General features: G+C 46.5%; 1 protein-coding gene across 1 annotated transcript in view; it reads right to left on the reverse strand.

Annotated features, from left to right (window-relative positions):
- Positions 1–6,820: 6,820 nt before the first annotated feature.
- T265_00873 (hypothetical protein) overlaps positions 6,821–22,955 on the reverse strand; it is a gene marked incomplete at both ends in the record, with an annotated part of 59,838 nt that continues 43,703 nt past the window's right edge. The window contains 8 exons of the mRNA XM_009164768.1: positions 6,821–7,709; positions 9,134–9,835; positions 12,480–14,695; positions 16,567–17,004; positions 17,737–18,334; positions 18,914–19,299; positions 19,398–19,582; positions 20,636–21,155. Coding sequence (XP_009163032.1) covers positions 7,413–7,709; positions 9,134–9,835; positions 12,480–14,695; positions 16,567–17,004; positions 17,737–18,334; positions 18,914–19,299; positions 19,398–19,582; positions 20,636–21,155 — 5,342 coding nt within the window. The remainder of the gene's footprint in view (positions 7,710–9,133; positions 9,836–12,479; positions 14,696–16,566; positions 17,005–17,736; positions 18,335–18,913; positions 19,300–19,397; positions 19,583–20,635; positions 21,156–22,955) is intronic.

The following is a 22,955-nucleotide window of genomic DNA, read 5'->3' on the forward strand; positions in this document are numbered from 1 at the left end:
CTATGGAGGAGAAATTATTCCAAACGTCATTTTCCTGCATTCCTGTTCTGCTTGTAATAACTATATTCAAAAAAGTGTGCACTAGTTTCCGGCCACAATCTTTGGCTTTTGGATTCGTCCATTTGTGGTTCACCTCCATAGCTCATAGATTCCCGAGGTTATGAATCGACTCATCCTAAAATACAGTTGATCTCTCCTGGATGGTAATTATGTCGGTCGTTTCATTGTCAGCATGGAGTAGATGCAGTTAGTAAGCTGGTCAAGCAAGCGATCGAATCAGGTGAAGCATTCCACTGTTGCCACTGTAAAAAATACAGTGTATGGATGTGCCACTGTACTGACAGAGCGCGTTTCCAACTCGATCATTTTGTACGGACGGGGACAGGAAACGGCTGAATCACATTGACTTTCTCTGATTGCTTTCGCGCCCCAACCATTGTTCTAATATAGATGCTGCTTTATCACTTATGAATACAGCTTGTGTTGAACCGGGGTTCTTGATCTACCACAGGTTTGAAGAAAAGTTGGTTGGACAATCACGCACTCAATTGTTCCGATATATGCCATGTTGCATGGATATGTCGGTTCTGGTTGCTACAGTTTCAATCACCGGAAGGTGAGAAAGTAGGAAAAATACAGATAAGGATAGAAGGCGATGTTCAGTTACTTTAGGAACTGGGTAACTACGCAGTAAAGGCTATAGAGTCGATGCACGAGCGCCGCTGATTGCCAGTGTCATTAATCACCGGTTAGTTGAGTCCCCAGGTCACCATCCAGAGAAGCGTCATTTGTCGACCCGAATCAGTTTATCGCTTAGCGTTTCCATAGTTCGCTGGCAGGTCATACAGTTTACATCTCTCGGTCACTTCCACTCAGCACTGGACTGAACGAAAAGAGCTCTGAGAGGCAGATGGTCAGCTAGAATGCGGCGTACAGCCTAATCCATCTATCGCGTTAGAGGTCCTCCTTCCTGAAACAATCTGGCGTACCCACCAGACCCGGCCACTGCTTTGCATACAACGATGATCAAACACTGACATCTTCCATACATCCTCTGCGCGTAGAGGCCACGTTTCTGATCCACAAAGCAGTAGGGTCGCACCGCTGCAGTGTATGTCACGCTCATAACAGAAAAAATGACGTCACTTCGGGGATATAAGTGTTGAAGCTTGGCAACAGTTGCCCTGGCCTTCCCTATTCGAGAGTGGGTTGTATCTCCAGGGTATCGGAACCAGGAAAAGCAACATCATCTGCATATCTAGTCTGTGAAAGAACGTCCTAGGAACATTTCAACCTCGAAGGTTTCAGAGATAGACAGAAGAGTTTCAGGCAGCATGTCAACGACATATTTGAAGCTGGTGATAGAGGACAGCCTTTATCTCATTCCACTGAACATGGCGAACTCGGCAACATAGGTGTTGGATGTTGGCAAAAGCTGCCTTTCTCTCACTTCCAACCAATCCACCGGAACTTATACAACTGCCCACGTAAACGAATTGGTCTGACATGGCGATTGTTTCGTCTGCATGTATGCGGTTTGGGTTCGATCCGATCCAGTCGTGTGGTAGCACTGTGTACTTTGCATGTATGAAACGCATTCCAAGTCGCGCGTCAAAATTACTTGGATTGTTTAAACGGATCTGAACCAATGAGAGCGACATTGTGCGCATTTAAAATCACACTTCGAGAGAGGCAGTCTGGAACAAACGATATTTCTGGCACTAAATGTCAAGGTTGATTAAGTCATAGTATGGAAATTAAGTCACGCACGTTGGAGTGCCTCTGGGCCGGACAGCAACGCACAGAAGTAATCCTCTGCTATTGATAACTGGGAAGTTTTTTCGTAGATATTTCCATTGGTACTGATGAAAGTTGAAACCATGCTGAAATTAGTTGGAAGAATTGCTTTTATAACTCGTTTGTTAACCAAGTTCTCCACATGAAATCCGGTTAAAATTATATCATTCCCCACATGCAGTACTTGGTGTTAATGCTGTAATGTAACCAAAAAATTGGCTGAATGAAGAGAAAGCAATGAGCACTAACGAGGAAACTATTCACGAGATTGCTGAAAACACTTCGACAGCCCATGACCGGTTTCGCCCTTCCTGGGATTCATCAGGTAGACGCAGTCTTTGAGTTTCCATCAACCCTGTGTTCTACCTGAACCGTTTTTTTTTCGTTAAACGAAGTGTTTACAATATACATATTGGGAAAGGGGAACTTATCGTATTCTGGACACAAGTTGGTAGCTTCTGCTGTTTGTCCGGAAGCAGGCTTTGTGTTTCTTTCGGCGTTGTAGCAGCTAACGTATTCCCCGATTGCCCGTGGATTGCGTGCCATAATTCCTGAGCGGCCAGACGTCGAGGGGGGACGTGCGTAGTGTTGCCGTTTTGTGTGCTGTGTTCGGTACTCTTATATGTAGGTACGTTTCCGGTGTGTGTGCACATAGGCTGTTTTTTGTCACCCCAACTATACTACTTGCAACGGATACGAAGGGCTTTCTTGGGTTCGAATTTCGACAACAATTAGCCTTTCTCATCGGCAAACGAAATCTCAAGCGAGGGTAGTGGTCACTGTGCAGGACAACCGATAAGCCTTATTGGCAATCGAGGTATTCATGAAGTTGTCCCCGAACCCGTACCAGAGCTGGGTGCTGTCTATTCCACTGTGACACCGGAATCGTGTTTCAATCTTATTAGAGCTTGATAACAATATTTTTACCCAACTCCTCTGAAACGTGGGGGGGACTTGACCATCGGTAACTTGTTCACGCGTACAACTGTTTTACTTGCCTAATCCGTGCATCTGGTTGCGGCGTACTAGCTGCCCAAGCGGCGGACTACCGCGCTGCCATTCAAATCGGTAGGCGGAATTCCGTAGTCGGTTATCTGCCCCTGGGTCTCCACACTCACTGATGTCAACTGGTGGTTTCTGGCTGGTGTGTGACCTTAAACAGATTGGTCATGGGAATAGGGCTCATGTGTGCACATGCACACACGCCGGGTGAAGCGTGGTGATGACTCATCCAAACTTAGACGAATGTTTTCCGGTCGATAGAAAAAGTCACAAGGGCAGTTACGCTACGGAGGCGAACAAGTACGTACGCAGTAGTACCACAAAACAGAATGGCGCGGAATGATTGCCCGAACAAGTGTTGTTTCGTGAATTTTTTCAGTGCGAGTGCAGGAGTTATTTGGCCAGAACGAACTGTGTAGATTTTCCTGCGCTCCAGTCAGAAAAATAACTCTGTTTATTTTGTTTATCAGCGGGACAGGCACGTAAGTGCCATTTTTTTTAAATCCCACCAAGCCACACGACCAATGTTCACACTGGCGTGCAAAACGGTCCATGCAAAAAAAGTGAATCCACTTATTTCTCTAGTTTACTGCATCTGGAAGAAACTAGGTGATTCACCTAAGTGGATGTTTTGTATTGTTAATCGGGAGAGGGTCAGACAAGTTTCATTTCAGTAAGACGTTTGAGACTGAAGATATTTTCTTAGGTTTGATTGGAATTATATGGTTCAGCTTTTATGGTCAGGCTGTTTAACAAATATTACCTCTAAAATCACTAGACTATCAAAACCCAGAAAGAACGGTCAGATGTATCGTATTACAGTAATAAAACCGTTACCAGAAGCAACACTAGTTTAACCTTGTTTTTTTAAACCTAATTAACTTATAGCTATTGCAAAAAGGGCATCTTGTCGCCAAAGTAAGCCCCCGATTCCGTAACGGGACCAATCTCTCTCCGTCATCCGTAGAATCTTCCCCTGGGGTCAGATGCCCTGCGTCGAGTCGTTAGCGTTCCAGTCCAGACAACACACAAACAAGCCTGTTCCCGGGTGTTTTACCCAACTCAAGTCTATAGAGCACAACAATTAGCGCGAATGAACTTAGCTGACCGAGGGGGTTTTGTGTGCTAAAATGAACTATATCCGCCTGAAAAAATATGGGCTAAGCTATAGAACATTTCAATTCGGAACGCATGTATACACAGAGCCAGTTCATTCTCAGTGGACTAACGTTTGATGGCAGCCAGACCAGTCTATCCTGTCCAATCAGGCAGTACACCACGTGGGGAAATAAAGGAATGGGTAGGCCAGGCAGCTCAGAGACAACTGCCATCGGAACTCCAAGTGCACAATAAAAACCGAACAAATCTTAGTACAGCCGTGGACGAAGGCGAATCGTTACACTTGTTTTGCCGGGATCTTCCGGTTGCCTTCTCATGGACATCAACACGAATGCTGATACTACACCATCGCACATTGCACATGAAATTCCAATTAGTTGTGACTTCATCCACTGCGCCTGAACGCCGGCTAAATTGTTTGCTCCACCTATGCACTTTTGGTGGGGACATGACTAATATGTGCCCTTATTTATTTACTGTTCGGGCTTTCAAAAATAGCGTGCGCTGGATCTAACATGGCAAATACACACATGCATTCACGGATTAGTACCGCACAGCTAAATGGCGATTACAACGAGCCAGGGACGAATCTCATCCCACTGAATGAGACGTCGGGGGATGGCAATTAGCGAAATACACTCATTTCCAAACTAATTTGGTTTTCCGAGTTTCACCTGGAACCCAGCTGAACTTCTTGTTTGTGATGTTCGGTGGTAAAAAGGATGTGGAGTGGAGAAAATGATCACGCAGAAACGGTAGGGGAAAGGATATAATTTCTGAACTTACTTCATATAGTTGTGAGCAACTGCATGATTTGTCTGGGGAGCACAATAACCTATGAGCCAGCCGAAATAGGGGTTTTCTGGAAGTTTTGTTCTGAGCCTGCACTGTAAATGTCCGACTCAGGTCAGCGAACCGTAAACAATGGAACACGCAAACCATTGGGAATCATTAATCAATGAAGCCTCTGATCACGGACGCCGATGGACCGTACGGTTCGTCTACTCACCAGATGGAGGGCACATCATACGCCATTCGCGTTGCAAGCTGAGGCCGGCGACGGCCTAGACGACGAAGCTGTTCATGCGCTTTCCTGACCCACATCCTCAAATATGTCGTCTTATTCGAACATTGATCACCCCGAACTTGTCACGACAGTCACTAGACTTTTACAGCTGCTTCAACAACGGGCTGACCAGGTTAAAGCCTTCCCAGTTTCGTCACTGGCTGTTCAGGACCAACCCGGTGAAGTCAACAATCTAGGGATGAACTTGAAGGCATATAGCCCTGTGCTGTATCTGTGGGCCGCGTTCGTGCTGTTACCCAGGTCCCAAGCTAATTCACACCAGTAATTATTATGCCACATAGAGCTGCCCTGGGGCAGGTGAGCTGGTTATATTCTTAAGGTGATAGGAATTTTGTTCATGGTAGGTGGGTTCGTCAATGGATTAGCCGAAGCACTTATCCTGACCGACATAGACGGGTAAGTCAGCTGTTCGCCGGTTCAATGAATCAGTGGAGTAAGCGAATCAGCACATCTCAAATCAAAGGTGCCGCTGGCCCTGTCCCAAAGGGATCGTGCATACCAAAGCCTTGGAAGGATTTCTCGGACCTAACTCCTGGGACGGACCGCTCCCCATTGGCCTTCCAGGTATGTTTAAAACTTCGACTGAGTTCTAGCTAGTCTGGCTCATAGAATCGGTGTAGTACTGAAAACTGACCACCATAACAGAGTGAGACAGCTCTAAGTCGGGTTCAGAAAGAACTAAATAAAATACGACTAGCTTGTATGAAACCATCAAGCGTGTAATATTCTCTATTTCTTGGGTTAGGAAAGCTTCTACGATGTGGATCCCGCCAAAAAGAAAGATATTTGTTCGTAACTTTGATAAATTCTATACGGGGCCACCTTATCCCGACAACTCAAAAAAACATTTTGGTTATCCACGTTTCTGTGGCCTTCGCTGTGCACTCTGAACCGCTACGCCCACCTGACACAGAAAATAACTCACTAGTAATTCTCAACATCAACCGCTGACAAAAGTAGCCAATACATTAGCGAATATACACACATTTGCAAACTACTTTGGTTTTTCGACGGATTTTCAGCAACCTTATGAGTAGTACATTAGAAAGATAGCCAATACATTCATTTTCTAAGCGATCATTAATCGATAAACTCTGAGAAACTTGAACAAATGCAGAATGAGAGGCGGGTACCAGAGTTTTCAAAATACAGAAGAGAAATGCACTTGACTGAACCTAACTTTCATGATACGTACTTGTTGGCACATCTGCGTCAGTGCCATGCTTATGCGTAAAGCATTCGACTGTCAACTTGCACTGAGCCTTTATATGGTGCAGCGAGAACTGGGAAAGGGGCACGACAGATAGCCTATCGTGTTAAGCTAACTGGGTTTTGTCCAAGCATTGTTTTTCTGAGAAGTAGTGCCGAGAAACTCCTCTCGAGGGCAATCGCATCCAAGGTAGTCTAAGTCGCTCAAGCTAAACCCAGCAAATCTGAAAGGATCAAGCAGTTCGGTTCAGGCTATTGTTGACCGGGACCTGGCTGGATTCAGTCATTCATTTTGGGCTGAGAGCACACGACTGGCCAGATACCATCAGATGTCCTGCGCAGCCAACTCTTCAAAACCTGGTACTCCGTGAGTGTGCCAAGGTTACTAGTGAGCACAACCGACAGTAAAACCAAGCAGTACCGTTAAGTTAAAAAGTATTACAGTTGTTGGCGAATAATCACCAGGAACAAACTGTTCTAATGAAGCCAGGCAAATTATAGGGTAGCGCGTAGCCACAGACCGCAGAGATATTCAAGCCAAGCTAAAGGAAATCCCACAACACAAGCACATACAGAACGCGAAGCTGTAAGAAACATGTTAGTCTATAGCTACTGTGCAACCGTTGGGAACCACGATCAAGCGCAGATCTGATGTATCACGAGAAAAGTGTATTTCACTGGTAAAGCAGAGAAATGCACATCCAAGATAAAAATACAGTCTGTGAAGATAGGACCCCTAAAATCATCCGGTGGAGACGAAGGGGTAATGATGACTAACGCGTTGAACCAGGCCTGGCGACAGTAAAAAAGGCGTTCGCACCAGATTAACATGAGGGAATCAATGAATTCGGCCGAAATAGAGCGAGGCGGAGAGTGGATTGTAGGAAAAGCAGAGAACAAGCAGATGGGAAGAAACGCCAAAGCCATTTTTCGAGTTCGAATGAGTCGCCACGTCCGAAGATGAAATGGTAGGAAGCGTGTGAAGGGGCGGGCGACCAGTAAGTTGGCTGGTAGGTTGGATTGAATAGATACAAGCAAATCACAAAGGAGTCTTAACAGATGGAAATAGAAAAGGTAGAGAGCGAAATCAGATAGAGAAATGTTACAAGTCAGCATGCCGTAGGCAATCGAGGCAAATACGACGCGCAGCAGCGAGGACAACTTTCATTACTTACACGTGCCTTTGAGAATACTAGTGTTAAAGTGTGGGAAGCACATGTTTTATTGGGTAACCAGATAACGCCGCCGATGGTGTAGGCTGACCGTAGCCAGAGAAGGCAGAGGGGCCCACAGCACTGGGAATCAATAATGGAGACCCACCATGGTTTGCCGCAGCCCCGACGTTGCGCGATGCCATGTGGGGAACAGAGGATTGGGCTTGTCGCTGACTATGAATATGATGTTGTAGACCGACGGTTGACTGTGATTGTGAGGTTGAATAAAAGGATATTGGTACAGTAGCTGCAGACTCAGAAGTAAAACTTGCGTAGCCCAACTAGAAAATAGAAGTTAGGAAAAAGAAATTGACGGGTTCGAGAAATAAACTCATTCGCAAACTAATTTGGTTTTAAAGGAAGACAAATGAATCCCAGCTCAATCTCTCGCTCCTGATATTTGTCATCTCATTAGGTTGCTGAAGGCTGTTCGACAGCCCGGTTTCGCAATTCTTCGGGCTCAAGAGATGAGTACAGTCCCACAAACGTTTCAAGAGGAATTTAGCTAGTCAGTCTGAAGTCAAATCCCAAGAGGTGTTGAACCTTTGATATAAAACTTGGAAAGTGATGCCCACTTCCAGGGAATCTTGAACTGACATCAGCACACCCTTAGATTTATTTTGACATTCCTGTTGGGTCTTGTTGAGAATTCCAATACATGCTGAGCCGTCTTGGCGTGAAAGGATTTTGAAACGTTCTAGTTTCAACTAACTACAATGCCGACTTTGAGAATCCATTTGATTTAGATAGATTGAGTGCAGTTTTGAAAGCGTATTCCCTAGATTGATGCAAGGCAATCCAGAGATACTTGGTGAAAGTATTGTGTTTGCATCTGAAGGGGGTGAGTAGACTAGCATTGAGTGGCTGGTATGAGACAGGTAACTTGAGGTATCCCTACTGGTTCCTATAATATCGCATATCGCACTCGGTGCCGACTTTGCCCGTATCGTTGGAGAACACTCTCTTATCTTGTCCATCTGCCTAAAGACCGAACTTTCACGCCAAACTGCGATGAAAGTTTTCCCAACCAAGGAACAATTACCACTCCGGTATTCGGAGAGCGGTAACGGCGTTTTCGGTAGAAGATGGTGGGCAGAGAAGAACGGCGATATAGTGAAATTTCCGCAGGTTTTGTGGAAGCACGTAAACACAGCTGACGGATACTGGAAGATCTAACATACTTTCTTGTATGAATCCCTGTATCCCTACAAGAAAAATGCTCTGGTCATATCAAGATTTCCAGGGTCGGTTATGTGTGGCATAGGGACACGCCAAACTGATTACGCGCACGCAACTTGAAGGAAGCACGGTGGCTGAGATGCTGCTAGGTCTAAACAGATAGCTGATCGTAGACGTACGTGACTTGCCCCGTGCGTTATCCTTTTTGCACTAATTTTTCATTCTTCCCATCTTTTGTGCTCCATACTAGGATATCCTTCCCTTACTGCCAAGACAGTTAGGAAATGGTACTTATACCTTGGGTATTGTTGTCCATGACGGCCAGAGGTAATGAAGCCTTGGAAAATAGGGGCATACTAGGAGTAAAGTATCAAATAATCGCAGTAGTGTTGTGTCGTTAAGCGGTGGTACCTATCCCAGGTGCGCCTGTAAGTCACTAGATTGACAAAGATCCAGCCAGGTAAACTCGGTTCATTAATAGGATTCAGTATCGCTCAGGAAAATATGGGCAATGAGGTTGTCTTACCTGGGACGGCAAGGGTGGCGGTGTTGGTTGATTTGGCTGTTGTGCGGTACCGAAAGCAGTAGCATACAATCCAGTGGCTGGATTCATCAAACTGTGCACATTCGGTCTACCCTGGGAACCAGTAAACTGTTGAAGCTGCTGAAGACGTTGGTGGTGGGAGGGTGATAAAGAAGGGTAAAATGCAGAGTGTACCGGAAACTGAGGTTGGCTTTGGGCAGATGGTGAGTGGGAAATATTGTGTGATGGGAAAATACTCTGCACAACTCCTCGTTGGCGAGTAGAAACGTTCGATAAGTCGGTCGCGTTGGGTCGTCCCCCACCGATTACACCAACGTAATTATGGTGAGCGACAAAGCTGGAGTTCGGTGAAGTGGAGATCGGCAGTTGAACTGGACCATGAGTCGCATTATATCCACCTGGCGGTACTGGGTGCGGTAGCAGACCACCACCGCTAGCATTTCCCCCACCAGAAGGTGCAAATGTACTGCCGTAATCTTGGGCCGAGGCTTGCAGGCCGGATGCACCAGTTGGGTTAGCTAAGATGGACCATGGATTACTGGCAGCTGGGGGCCCCATGTTATGCCTAGCGGTGTTGTGAGGGTGGTAGCTCGGCTGAGGTTGAGCTTGAACAGCAGAGAAAATACCTCCTGCTGCAGCAGGTTGGACGCATCCCGTCGCCGAAGGTAAGTACGCGTATTCATTCTGGTGGGTCCCACAAAAACGGGAATAAGAGGTAAATCTCTAACAGTAGGAAACAAAAACCTACTTACGCTAACGATACGATAAAACAGAGGAAATGGTGTCTATGCTGGTCACGATCAATTTAACATACCGATGCGTTTCCCGGCTAACAAACACACGCCATGCTGTCGCTGATGATGATGAACAAACGAATATACAATCCGGTCAAGCATTCGCGGATTGGCGAGGGTCAGCTGTGCCCATTGTTCGAGTTTTTAATGACTATACCTTACGGTCATCATTACCTAGAAGGCGCTTTATCGTTTAGAGCCAACAACCATCGAAGACGGTTGATGCACTTCAAGATGGCCCGAAGTCTACCGCAATTATCTGTAAAGCTGTTAAGATATTTGCGTTACACCCGTTATAAGACCATCACAAGAATTTCATGTTAACGTAATGTTAAGAAACGCTTCTTCAGTTTTTCTGCACATAATTACGGATTTCAACGATGATAAATGTTGCAACTATCCTTCTTGTACGAATAAAAAATAACTTGCATGGATACGGGATGATATAAGACAACTGCTAATAACCTGAGTCAGCAAGTTCTGATAAGAGGGCTCGTCGGTCACTTAACAAAATTCCGTGATTACCCTTGTTGAGTAGAGCTGTGAAATCCCCAAGGAGAAGCGGGAGACTATACGGGGAGCTATCTGGAATTCTTCGCACACAAACTGCTGCCCAACAAGACTGTCTACTCTCTTCATTCTTAATTTAGTGACCAATGAGATAACGAGACTAACGCTGGGTGGTCTTCAAAACTACGGTGTTCAAACAGTCACTGACGAGAACTCTCTCATCTGGAATATGCAAACGAAACCATTCTCGTCTTCCAAGAGCTAGAGGAGGCACATGTGTTTTTGGATTTGTCGGGTTACAGCATAGGTTGTTCGCTGAGAGACGTGGCCTTTGCGGGCAGCCGAAATGAGACGTTTTCATGTCTTCGGCAGCCGTTGTCTCAGGACCATAGCTTGTGTAACCCGGTGGCAGCTAGTCCTCAAAAAATGAAAATGAGTGTTCAATCGCGTAACCGGGACTCCGATAGAATGTGCTCAACGCCAAGAGCTGCGCTGGTTATTTATTACGCACGCCGAATCACTGCTTGTCAAAAAGGGCGCTGTTCTCAGCACCCAATTCAGAATGGCGCATGCAGACATGGCATTTGGGAATGAAAGAGTTCACGAAACGTTTGTGGGTGCAACTCGCCTTCCAGGATGGGGCCACATAATGCCCACTAGGTCCAGCTGGAGACACTGCAAGGTTCTTGTTATCAGGTTCTATCAAGAGTGCCTGTGTGAATGTCTGGAGATGTTGACACCTCGAAATGATTGTGATAGGCTAGCACGAATTCCCTTTCCGTCCATTTTTAATATTTTTCTTTACCACACACTGGCAGCATCAAAGTTGAACACCGTTGTGCTTCCGATAGCGATAACGATATGCATCAAAGGTTTTACCTCTTGTTATGAGAGCCTCTTCTACCTGACACAGATATCATATAGATGCGCAAGTAGCTCAGGAACAGATTGCTTCACAAAATGGCAATCGTGACGCAGAATCATGATTTGCGCTTAGTAACGCGAGCGTGCATTCATACTGTCCGATCTGTTGCGTCAAGGGCTGCATTATATAAAGCATGAAAACTTTGCGTGACATCGATAGTAAAATAGTCGTTCACCTGTAGCACCCTTTCGGTGATTAGCTGTCGTGCCACCCAAAGGAAGCACGAGGGTTGGGATAATGCCAAGTCGCCCGGGACTAGACAGAAGTAGAGATGCAGAGACCAAGTAAGAACCACGGACCTTGCGGTCAGAAAATTTGCGCTCTAACCACTGACCCATTTCCCCCTGACATCGATAGTATCACTCACCATGAAGAAAAAAGACAGCAACTCTCAAGCATAACCTAATGGAAACCGGTACGAAACCAGTCTAGAAGATACGAATCCCGAATCGGCAAACGAAAAGATGCCAAGTGAAAAGCTGGGTATCCGCGGCTTAACCACAATAATTAGATCTTCCCTAACACCCTTCAGTTGGAATGTGACCACGACGAAGTTCGGAAGATCTACCGACGCCCAAAACAAGACAAGACGGAAGGATTCAGTTGTGCCAATAGATGAGTCCTAAAATTGCGTTGCGGTAAGGGGCCGCAATAAGAACGATGCCAAGGTCAAGCAAAGGCAGCGCGTTTATGTCAACTATATCCACGCATAGGTGTAAAATAAGGGCAATTCATATAAGGCTTTCCCAAACACGGTTTAATGCTAAATGAACTTCGTTGATTTGCTTCAGCCAAGCGGAAAATCGGTGACACCAATGTATGCACCATTACTGATGGAAGTTTACGCTTCTCAAATACAGATCAGAATGAGTGGTTTGAGCACAACGTCATAGCTCCGCGTAAACTAATTATGATTTGCCCACTATTGACAGACGTATAAGAGTTCAACCAGCATTAGCCAGCAAATCCTTTTGGGATGTCAGCAGCTAAACAGGGGAGAACTTCACACGAAGTACCTCCCTAAGTACATTTGTGCAAACAAGCGGTAAGTACGGAACACAGAAGAATGAACGGGTATTGCTACACATCAGCTGCATACCTGCAATTCCGTCTGGTAGGTAAAACCACCAAATGCAGAGGGCTCAACTTGCGGGAACCGTTGGCGGTACCGCTGCTGGCTTGAAGGCAAGGTCCAATTGGTGGGAAAAGAATGAGCTGACTGAGCCTGATGACCGGCGGACTGTTGTTGCTGAGGCGGGACGAAAACGGATCCTGCTGCGCTGGCAAAAGCCGCAGCTTGTGACTGAGGGACCGAATGTGATGAAGAGAGTTTGTTCGCTTCGCCACTATATAATCCACCGTAGTTATGTAGTTCACTAGAGGAAACGACTGAAGGTCCGTAGGGCTGTACAGAGTAAGAGTGGCTACGAGGAACCAGTGCAATCGATTGCTGGGACTTGTTAGAGGGGTCAACGCAGAGGGACGGTGCATTGGGTCCTGTGAGTAGGTTGGATAGAACATCCGAACCATGGACCTGGGAGAAGGCTTGATTGACAGCTGAACCTCCGACACCCGCCAAACGATTGCCGTAACTGTCCAGAGCCTGATCGCTAGTCGGCCATATATTAGCAGAAAAAGAGCTGTCCATGCTACTTGCTAGTGGAAGAGCACCTGGTCTGTTGGGGTAATAGTTGGCTTGCAGTTGAGATGTAACATTATCTGTCCAGGAGCTGGAAATAGGACGATTGGGAGGATGAGGAACCACGAGAAAAGCACCTTCGGTGGGCAAACGACGAACAGCGTGGGGCTGATTAGCGCTTTCCTCATAATCACATTCGGTCCTCTCGGGATCAGTCGAGGTTTCAGAAGCGCAATTTGGGCCAGCTGGGAGATGTTCATTCGTAGTACTGTTTGGACTGACTGGTGCAACTGTGGGTAACGGTGGGTTGGCAGTTAGCATTCCAGAATTACCTGGACTGCTCTGTACCACAGGTTGCTGTTGCTGCGGCCGGACTTTACAGATGTTATTGGAAACGGTGGACACACTCACAGAAACAGTCGAACCAGTAAGTGTACTACTAACTATACCAGTGGACGAGACTGCTACAGGAGTACATGTGTTGCTTGGATGTACTGCCACAACCGCCTTGGCGGTAGACTTCTCATCATTCTGCTCCTTCGTTGGTGACCAAAACTGGCGTGCCGAGGTGTAAGTTTCAGCATCCACCGTTTCTGTTGTCTCCACCATAACAAGCTGTAGATCTTTACTTTGCGGAAGAAGAGCGTTTATTGAGTCGCCGTCTTCTGGTTGGGCTGACGTAGAATCTGTATGTTTCAGGTCAGTTGACCAATCGGCATCGACCGCGCGCTCAAAACTTGAGACGCTGGAAATTGTCCGACTTTCACTTTTCACAACTGCAGACGATGCAGAAGAGGACTTAGTTCCCACCACTTTAGACCAAGGACGGGCTGTGGACATCTTGGCTTGAGTACAGTCGGATGTTCCAGTGGTGAACTGAGTTGGAGCGGCCGTGACCCAGGCCTTGGTAGTATGGGAAACAGTAGTGTTCTCGTTGGTATTTGTCGCTTTGCTCCTGCTGACAGCGGTTTCACCGGTCGAATTCATGCTTACTGAACTTAACGGTGGACCCATAAATGTTGGCTTCACCAAGAGCGGTTTAGTCTTCTGGAGAGGTTTATTTTGTCCGCTAGCAGAGTACCGGAGTCTAGTAGTTGTCTGGCTCAAAGAATGTTCTCGCCCCTTGTCATTCGGTTGAACTGTTTGGGAGGGCTTTGAAGAGTCATTATCCCGCCGAATCGATGGCTTAGCACTAGCGGAAAACTCTTGTTTCAATCGGCGACGTGCCAACTTTTTACTGGCCTTTGATATTACTTTAGTGAATCCGTCCGAGAGAATACTATCTTGGTCGGAGTCGTATTCGTTTGGGTCTGGGGATGTTTGGGCCTTATTCGGACCACAATGAAAACCACCCTCGACTTTTTCTGTGGTAGTTTTTATAGATGGGTCTTCGGAGAGCTGGGGTTTGGGGTTCATGTTTACTTTCGACTCAGGTGTTTGTGAAGTATGTGTGAAAGGGCCATGCGGTTTGAGTGACATTAACGGTGGTATGGAAGGAACACTGGTGCGTCTGTTTGAATAGTCTGCTTGGTGGTATCGACTCGTGCTGGATTTTTGGAACCTTTGTCCAGCGCTTGACCTTCCACCAGAAACTGAAATGTACGTCCTCCCAGAACGGGAACCTGCTTGATAACCCCGACCACGGGAGCCATGTGTATCAGTACCGCCGGTGGTGCCTAAAATACGATTAACATAGAATACAATGAACAATACGTAGGCACACATCTGAGTCCAATGCAATCCTAGGCATTGTTTGTTTAAAGAAAGACCTAGATGTGTACTTACTCACCAACGAGTTAGCTCCCTCTTTACACACAGCAAAAAAAAGCTTTGACTTACATGAAGGAGCTAGTCCAAGTACACTTAGACCACAAGGAAAGTACTCTTTCCCTCAGAGCCCACAACAGCACTCACCGTTAGACACAGTTTTGTATGAATAGTCTCGGAGACGTCAAATCCTCCTCCACTCAGATAAAGAGTTAACGTAGTATCTATCAAACCGGCTAAATAAACATAAAAATTGGTTCCACTGCGATAGTAAGAAAAAAGACAAAACTTGGAAGCCACTAATAGACTAAGAACGGGTGTATCAGACCATAAATTCACAACAACAAATTTGTTTGTAAAACAAGCCGCTGTGCTAAATCGCACAAAATTCCAATGAAATCAACGGAAAGAGCTCAGCAGCTTCTTATAAACAGGGGAAACTCGATTCTTAGATGCTTTCGCGCTACAGCGTAACATCCCATAACCACAGGCACTGTGTGCAGTGGTGTTTGGGCTGGCATCCTCTTTCCAACCCCATCAAGCCCGGAAGAGGTACACACAGTTGTTAACCCTGGTAGTGATTGATATGACATTCAGTGAGGAAGCCCCATTTCACACGCCCCTTGTGGGAGAGGTACTACCAAAGTAGATGGTGGAATCGGATGTTAAGGATTGTAACCGGGTTGACGTCACTGGCTGTCCGAATTCTAATTTCTACTGCTCACAAGGTGTGAACGGCAAAAATGAATGTCAGATGCTCACGGGCAGTCCTGGGAAACAAGAGGACTGCCGAAACATCTAGCGTATGGACTCAGGTCACAAATACTGCCCTCCCACCCTCATCAAAAAAGAAGCGGTGGCTCATCAATTAGAGATCAGAGCTAAGCTACCAATAGAGATCTATAAACTACTGATCACAGTGGAGCACTAGTATGAACTATGACCACAGCCTCGCCTGCTCCGAGATGTCCATGTGTTGTTCAAGCCTCTATCCGGAAGACTGGAGATACTACGGAGATCTGTACCAGCATAATTCTCCTCAGCTTCCCACACACATGATGAACTCGATAAACTCCATGTATTCAATAATGCACTAAGCGTTTGTTCTTATTTGGTTCGAAGACGGACAAACTCTGGTAAACTGAGACCGCATGAGATGGCTTGATAATTAAGAACCGAGCTACCGACGGCAAGTCAAATCATATCCTTTCGCACGTGTAGACATCAGCAATATCTATACCCTCTAGATTCCTTGGGATGCCGGCAACGCACCAAAAGGAATCTATTGGGTTTGCTGTTTGATCGAACTTACAGTACACTGAGTATAAGAAAATGTTTGTTGATGGTTACCGATAGTCTGTTGGGGTGAAGACGATTATGGACGGTTGGTGACAAGCAGTCGTATACGTAGCCAATTGTCGGTAACATTGACTACGATACCAATAAAAAGGCAAATTAAAGGAGAGAACAGATCAAGCAAATGAAGTGAACGGCGATTCGTTGAAAAATCCAGGTAACTGGTGGCAGGCTGTGAGAAAGGTGTTGTAGCGGGTGGGGTGGAAACGCGCAATTCTAGGAAGCACTCACTAACCACTGAATACGAAATATCTGACGAAACACCAACACACTGGGTCAACGCATGCATAAGTTGAAATTAAGGAAGTTCCATGCGGTACGACGTTCGCAGGAGTGCTCAGCTGACCGAGAGTGCGAATATCCCGAGGAGACAAAATAAGATGAGGTTGTACCAACTGAAACAGCTGGTGGCATGCACACCTACCTCCACTGCCATCACCGTTACCACGACGGTCGTGAGGATATCTGTCTGGTCCAGGCAGTTGACAGCCAGATAATTCGCCGGTGGTCTGACTGGCTGGATGTGTAATGCTGGGTATTGATGTGACTTCGTCATTGTCACCTGAGACAACCGGGATGCTGGCATCTGGAGGAACGGCATGCATGCCATCACCTACAACAGTGGCTTCGTTCGACGAATTAGTGGACAGACCAAATACAGGCTGGGAAGCGTCAGGTTCAACGCTGACCAGTGGGTGGCTTTCAACGACCGCCGAAAGTTCGCTAATATTGTAAGTCACAGAGGCCACAGTCGGATTTGGAGTAGGTAGGGTGCTTGATGCACTCTCCGGATCAGTCGAGCCTTCTGTGGCGGTTTCCCATTCGTCAATGTCGTTAACGTCACTTAAAAGTCCTCGAGAGACTAGAAATATGAATACAGAAAAAGTAACACATTGGATACTCCCGTTTGTGCTGGAAGACCAACCAAGTGCCCTCAAAGTTATTGGAACACATCAAACCTATACAGGGGATGTCGAGAGGCAGAGGTCAGGTTCGAATCACGGACCTTCCGGTCAGTAAATTCGCGCTCTAACCACTTGGGCCATCTCCTCCCAAATTTAAGGAATACAGGCCTCCATGTGAAACTGGTCACTGGGGCAAGTATTTCTGAAACCGACTCATTTTATCTCAGGAGCAAAAGGAAGGAAAGTAAATTAACAATGGGAACAGCGTTCGTGGCAAACATAGCAAGCGGAAGGTATTGGAGGTGCCAGACTGCATGGATGGAGCCTGAAGCTACCTGCTGAGACGAAGTTGATCGATACACTGGTGAACTCGAAAAGATCTTACTCTACCCTAAACTTTAACCTCAAAATGTACACACGTGATGAGCCTCTAACGGAAACATTAGAGCTAGGAATTTTTAGTCGAATGAGTAGTGTCCAGCTACCACCGTTTCATACTAAATAACGAATTCTTGGACACACGAATCCGGCAGGTCAGAGCTACAGGCACGTTTGAGGCGTAACAAATTCCCACCACTGTGTAAGGACAGGTGACATCTCAGCGCCCAAAACGATGTCAAATATAACTAGTGTGGCTGCTTAGCACATCCCTTTTGGAGATTAGGAAATAGGACGTTTGAAAAACCCACCAAATTCAGGGTGACGATTCTGAACAATACGTGCGTCGCCTGATCTCTCTACGTAGTTGTGGTTTGTATGATCTGTCGAGCTGAAATTGACGGACTGAGATTCCGACTCGCCTACTGTCTTCTCTGTTTCCTCGAGATTCTGACCAAGAAGAGAACCATCGGACGCACCAGCCTCGCGGTTGCCACCAGAATTTTGATTACCGCCCACGTTTTCGCAACCATTCCGACGTGAGCCATCACTCTGCCCGCTGCCCCCGGTGGAGTCACCACCCATGGTTGATCGACCTGTTCCTCCAGCAGCTGCACCTCCATCCCCATCTTTACCATCATGGTACCGATCACGTTGATCACGGTAACGGCGAGATCCAGAAACATTGGAACCAGGGGCACGCTTGTTTTGTTGAAGTGTGGTCACACGGTTAGGATTCCTCCGAGATCCACTTCCACGTGGGAAGGTTCCTGAGCGACCAACTCGAGGGTATGTATACTGTGGGCGCGGGTTGAATCCCATATCTGCTGCTGGAACTCGAACTGTCGGTATGTCATTGTCCCCGTAATCCGTCAGAATGGGCATATCTAGAGATGTCATTTCCGGCCTCTGGAAAACAAAAGCATTAAGCGGATTTAACACTGTTCTCTAGGCAGTTGACGCGGTGAGCACTGCCAACTGGTACTTGAAGAATTACACAATGTCGGGGTGTCACAGGGTGGGGCCAGAAACACCGTTTCGTTCTGTTGACATATGCATATTGACCATGTTCAAGATAGTTGGGTAATTTTGGTGGCTGAGTGTAAGTGACTGTAAGGCGAACAATGAATACAGTCACTGAACTGTGCTGTCTGAACCTCTAGGATCTGTGGTGTTTGTTGCGGAACACTGGTTTCTCAGTTGTTGCGCGGACCCAGCTTAAAAAATAGTCCGATGATTTGTAGAGGGTGATTTTAGTTAGCAAGTACATCAATTCCTGACTTGGAGGTGAATACAAGCTACTAATGCATTGGCGTAACCTCGAAAAAGGATGTCACCGCATGAGGATTGTATTCCAAGTCCTGATTGACAAGTGCTTCGGGAATTTGGGCCTTCGTAACATTTTCCTCAGCGAAAAACTAACCGGGATTACTTCAACATTAAATTCGTCAAATCTACAGGCCCGTGTCACAATTTAGGTGCACTCACATCCTCCACAGTTGCATTATCTTCCGATTCGTGCTTTTGTCGTTCACGTTCCGTGGCGAATCTCTGCGCGGAACTCTTGAAAGTATGTCTTGGTCCCTCGTGACTTCGATTACGAAGAATTCGTGCGTGTTTCCGACCCCCACCACCTTGTTCCCCATCACTAAAGTGATCATCGCGCCGAACATCATTTGTGAAGTGGGAAGTTCCCGTTGAGGGGCGGGACTTGTAGGACTGGTGACGACGAGCATCCTGAGCAGCCGCGTTGGATCGAGAGCAGGGATCAAACGAGTTAACCTGCTCACAGCCCTCAGAATCATAATAAACTGAGCCACGTGCAGTTCGCATTGATGGATAGCCACTTCCGTAAGAATACGTACCTCGGAAATCTTAAAGTTAGAAGAAAATCAGTAATCAGAAATAGAGCAAGTAAATATCGAGATTAGCCGATAAAACACGAATTTACCGATCGTGGATAACTTCTCACCTCGGTCCGGTCCTCGATTACGCGGTTCTTCTAATGCCCGCCTTCCACGAGAATCCGATGCTGTGGCGGAGTTGACGAGAGCACGATGTCCTCTGGTGAAAGTTATGCCACGCGATGCACGAGAATAGGGTTTGGGTTCCATATGGTGACCAGAGTACACCACCGCATCTTCGTTGCTGAATGTCCTACAAAATCAAATGAAAATTCATTTAAAATTCGTTCTAAAAGAAAGAGCACGCAGCCCTTTTTCCTGCAGTACCTGTCACTGTTCCGGGTTCCATGTGCTATCGATCAGCTACGTCAGTGTCCGACGGTATGAGACGGCGTGCAACCGGTCACGACTGTGTTTGTACAACAATCTTTCGTACTGTCCGAAATGTTTTTTGAACAGATCCAGAGGAGCCAGGTGGGAGCTCTTGATTCTGATTCAATACTGCAGCCACTAGCGGTGCGCATTCTAGTCAGCTGACAGCCCCCGCACTGTTATCAGGTCGACAAAACGTCCGAATATCTTGGGTAGTACACCTTCAAGCAGCTGACAATAATAAACATCATTACAGTCTTGTGGATGCGTAAATCCACCCGGAAGGTACAAAGCGAGGTGATGAGCGGAATACGACAGTCTTCTTACTTGTCATTACCGGGGTGATGCCAGTACACAAGGCTCCGGAGATTTTCTTCGCTCCTATACAGAAACAACTCCTAAAAGGTTCTAGGGGGAACCTCCGGCTGTAGAGTACGGCTCACGGGTCTGTCAACACGACACCAGTTTGTTTGTCACTGGATGAATAACCAATATTGTGATGTACTGCACGACGTAGCAAGGGTCATAAAATTAAACAGTGTAGGCAAACTACTTTGAAACATGTTCGTTTAACCACAGCAAATGTACTTAGGAACAAAAGCTGTCTGTGGAAATAACGAAGGTACGACAAATGAGTTGGCGATACCGGTGGGGGGAATTATTATCATCATGAAAGGCAGACCAAGGGCCAGGCAAAACGACGGGTATATACACTGTTTGACAAGCCCAATGGCCGTCATACCCATCATTCTATCAGCAGTGACCAATATCCCTATAACCGCCTACAGCCAAAGTGTAATGCATTTAAAAATTCCCGCAGTGCTGCCTATTGACAAAAATCAGTGATGTTCTTGGTGGCCCTCAACATCAGTGTTGAGATAGCATATAAAGGACAAGTCACTCAGAAACAAAATTGGACCACCTATTGATTTACCGAGAACTTGGGTAGTAAGAACTGGAAGCGCCGCGTCCCCGTCGTCCTCGTTCAGCACGACGAGGATGGTCCTGACGATCAGCAAAAGTACCCGTATCGGCAGGTTCCAGAGATCCGCGGCGCTGTTTTGAATTTGGTGCGTTCGATTCAGTGTGGGTCGCGTTATCAGAATGCCGTGTGGCGGTGCCTTTTCCGCGTGCATCGTGAGTCTCAACAAGTTCTGTTGGCTCCTCCATCTCGTCGCTTTCATCATCCACTTCTGCGTCTTGTGGAAAATCCATTTGGGAAGGAACATTGCGGCCTAGCTCAGCATCCACTAGTAGATTGCTACCAGGCTCCGCATCGAGACAAACACCAGTCGGATTGTGCTCAGATTTCGTACCAGAACTGAGACCCTGTGAGGAATGTAGCTTCGAGGGCTGCCAGTTGCGTTGACGCGAACCATGATGCCGATCTGGGTAAGCACCGTAGTGGAGTCCATGGGATCTACCTTCATGGTCTTCAACTGGTCCTGATGACCCTACAAACGAGTAACCAGGGTAAGTGGAAAACACATTATTACACGCATCTACTTGCTTACTTTTCACCAAGTCTAATAAAAAATTCCCACTGAAGCATCGCTAAAATGACTCCATCAAACGAGGCATAAAGTACAGCAGGTAAGTAGTCCATTTACACTGAAAAAGTGTATACGAGGTAATTCCTTCGCCCTGATGAAAAGGAAGGCTCTCACGGGCAAATTTCATGGAACAGCAGGTGATCAGCACGCCTCGCTAACATAGACGAAGAATGAAGGTTATTGAATTGGCAAGCGAATAGAACAACAGTTGGAACATGCTCAAGAGGCGTAGAGCCACTCAGCACGAACAGTAAGATGTTCGGTAATGTAGGTTGGATTACTGTCAAAATTCATGGACGGTGTCGCCACTAACCAACGAACAAATGGAAGACGTATAAAGACGTTCCGCAGTCAATGATCAAGTCGACCTGAGACATCCATATGCAACCTACCCATTGCCTAAATATGCAATTACACTGAACCATCAGGGGCAAACAAATTTGGCTTTGCGAGAGACTCACCTGGAACCCAGCTGAATCTCTCGTTTATGACGTTTAAAGTAACTGAATGTGCTGCACCATGCCGCCCTACATTTCAGTTGGTACAATATTCGGGATATCGCGATACATGTATAGATGTAATAGACGGCTCATAAAGTTGAAAATTCCCCGGCAACCTACGACCGGGTTCGCTTTTCTTGTGGTTCATCAGGTAAGCACAGTCCCCGAGTTTCCGTCAAAGCGCGGAAGTTAAAGGCTGTTGGATGAACTGAGCGTCATAGTTTGAGGTCTGTCTGTGGCAAACGGATCTGTTGGTCCTTAGGAATGGATTTACTAAGATATTGCTATGACTAATCTAGGAAACAGGAAGGGAGACATCAGTCGCAGTGGGAGTCACGTGGTCCCCATCCTGGTGGGAGTCTGTCAGCCCTACCACCCAAATCATCAAACCGCGGATGATCCAACCTCATCGTGACGGTTACCTTTCTGGTTTTAAACTGCCAGGATGACTCTCTTTCGTTTACTGAGACATTTGTAGCTAGTGACTCACTATCCCCTGCAGATATATGTAGACCGTGCGCCTACTCTTCGTTGGCCTATTTCACAAGCACTTCGAACACAGAAATATGTACAACTTTCACACTTGACGACGTGAGACGCTGCACCTTACACTGCTTGGAACCTATTAACGGTAAGGTGCAGTTAGACGGCACGTTGGGAGAGCGTACAACAACTTGGGTTAAAAAGCTAGGCTAAAGCGTATGGTGGATGGACTCCTTCATGACCTTTAACTTCCTTCTGGCGTAACGAGGTTGCCGGTATCTAGAGGAATGGTCGAATGAGGTAAAAGACCAGATATATGTTTGGGGACCTGTGTAATTGAGCAATCGAATTCTTGTGCGCAGTCCGCAGACGAACTGTCGACGTACGTTTGGCGAAGAGAGCATAGTATGCTGAGAATAAGCTGGCAGTTCGATGGGTTGCGGAGGCCACGGTTCGCCACCGTATCAGAAAGCAATCAACATCCTGTCATAATATGGAGGATCTGTTGGGGATATCAGTGTCTTCAAAAACGGCTTATTTTTCGAGTTATTGCCAATTTTTCAAAAAATTTGAATTTTTAAATTTCGCGCCTTTTTCGCCATGTTGCACCTCAATCCAAAAAGACCGCGCTGTTTTCCTACTGGCCAGTTATACTTTGTGTGCATTAACTGATTTGTCGCTCCCCAATGTCGCTCGAAATATATATATATATAAGATC

Source organism: Opisthorchis viverrini (assembly GCF_000715545.1).
Source record: "Opisthorchis viverrini unplaced genomic scaffold opera_v5_9, whole genome shotgun sequence".
In the NCBI taxonomy this organism is placed as follows: Eukaryota; Metazoa; Platyhelminthes; class Trematoda; order Opisthorchiida; family Opisthorchiidae; genus Opisthorchis; species Opisthorchis viverrini.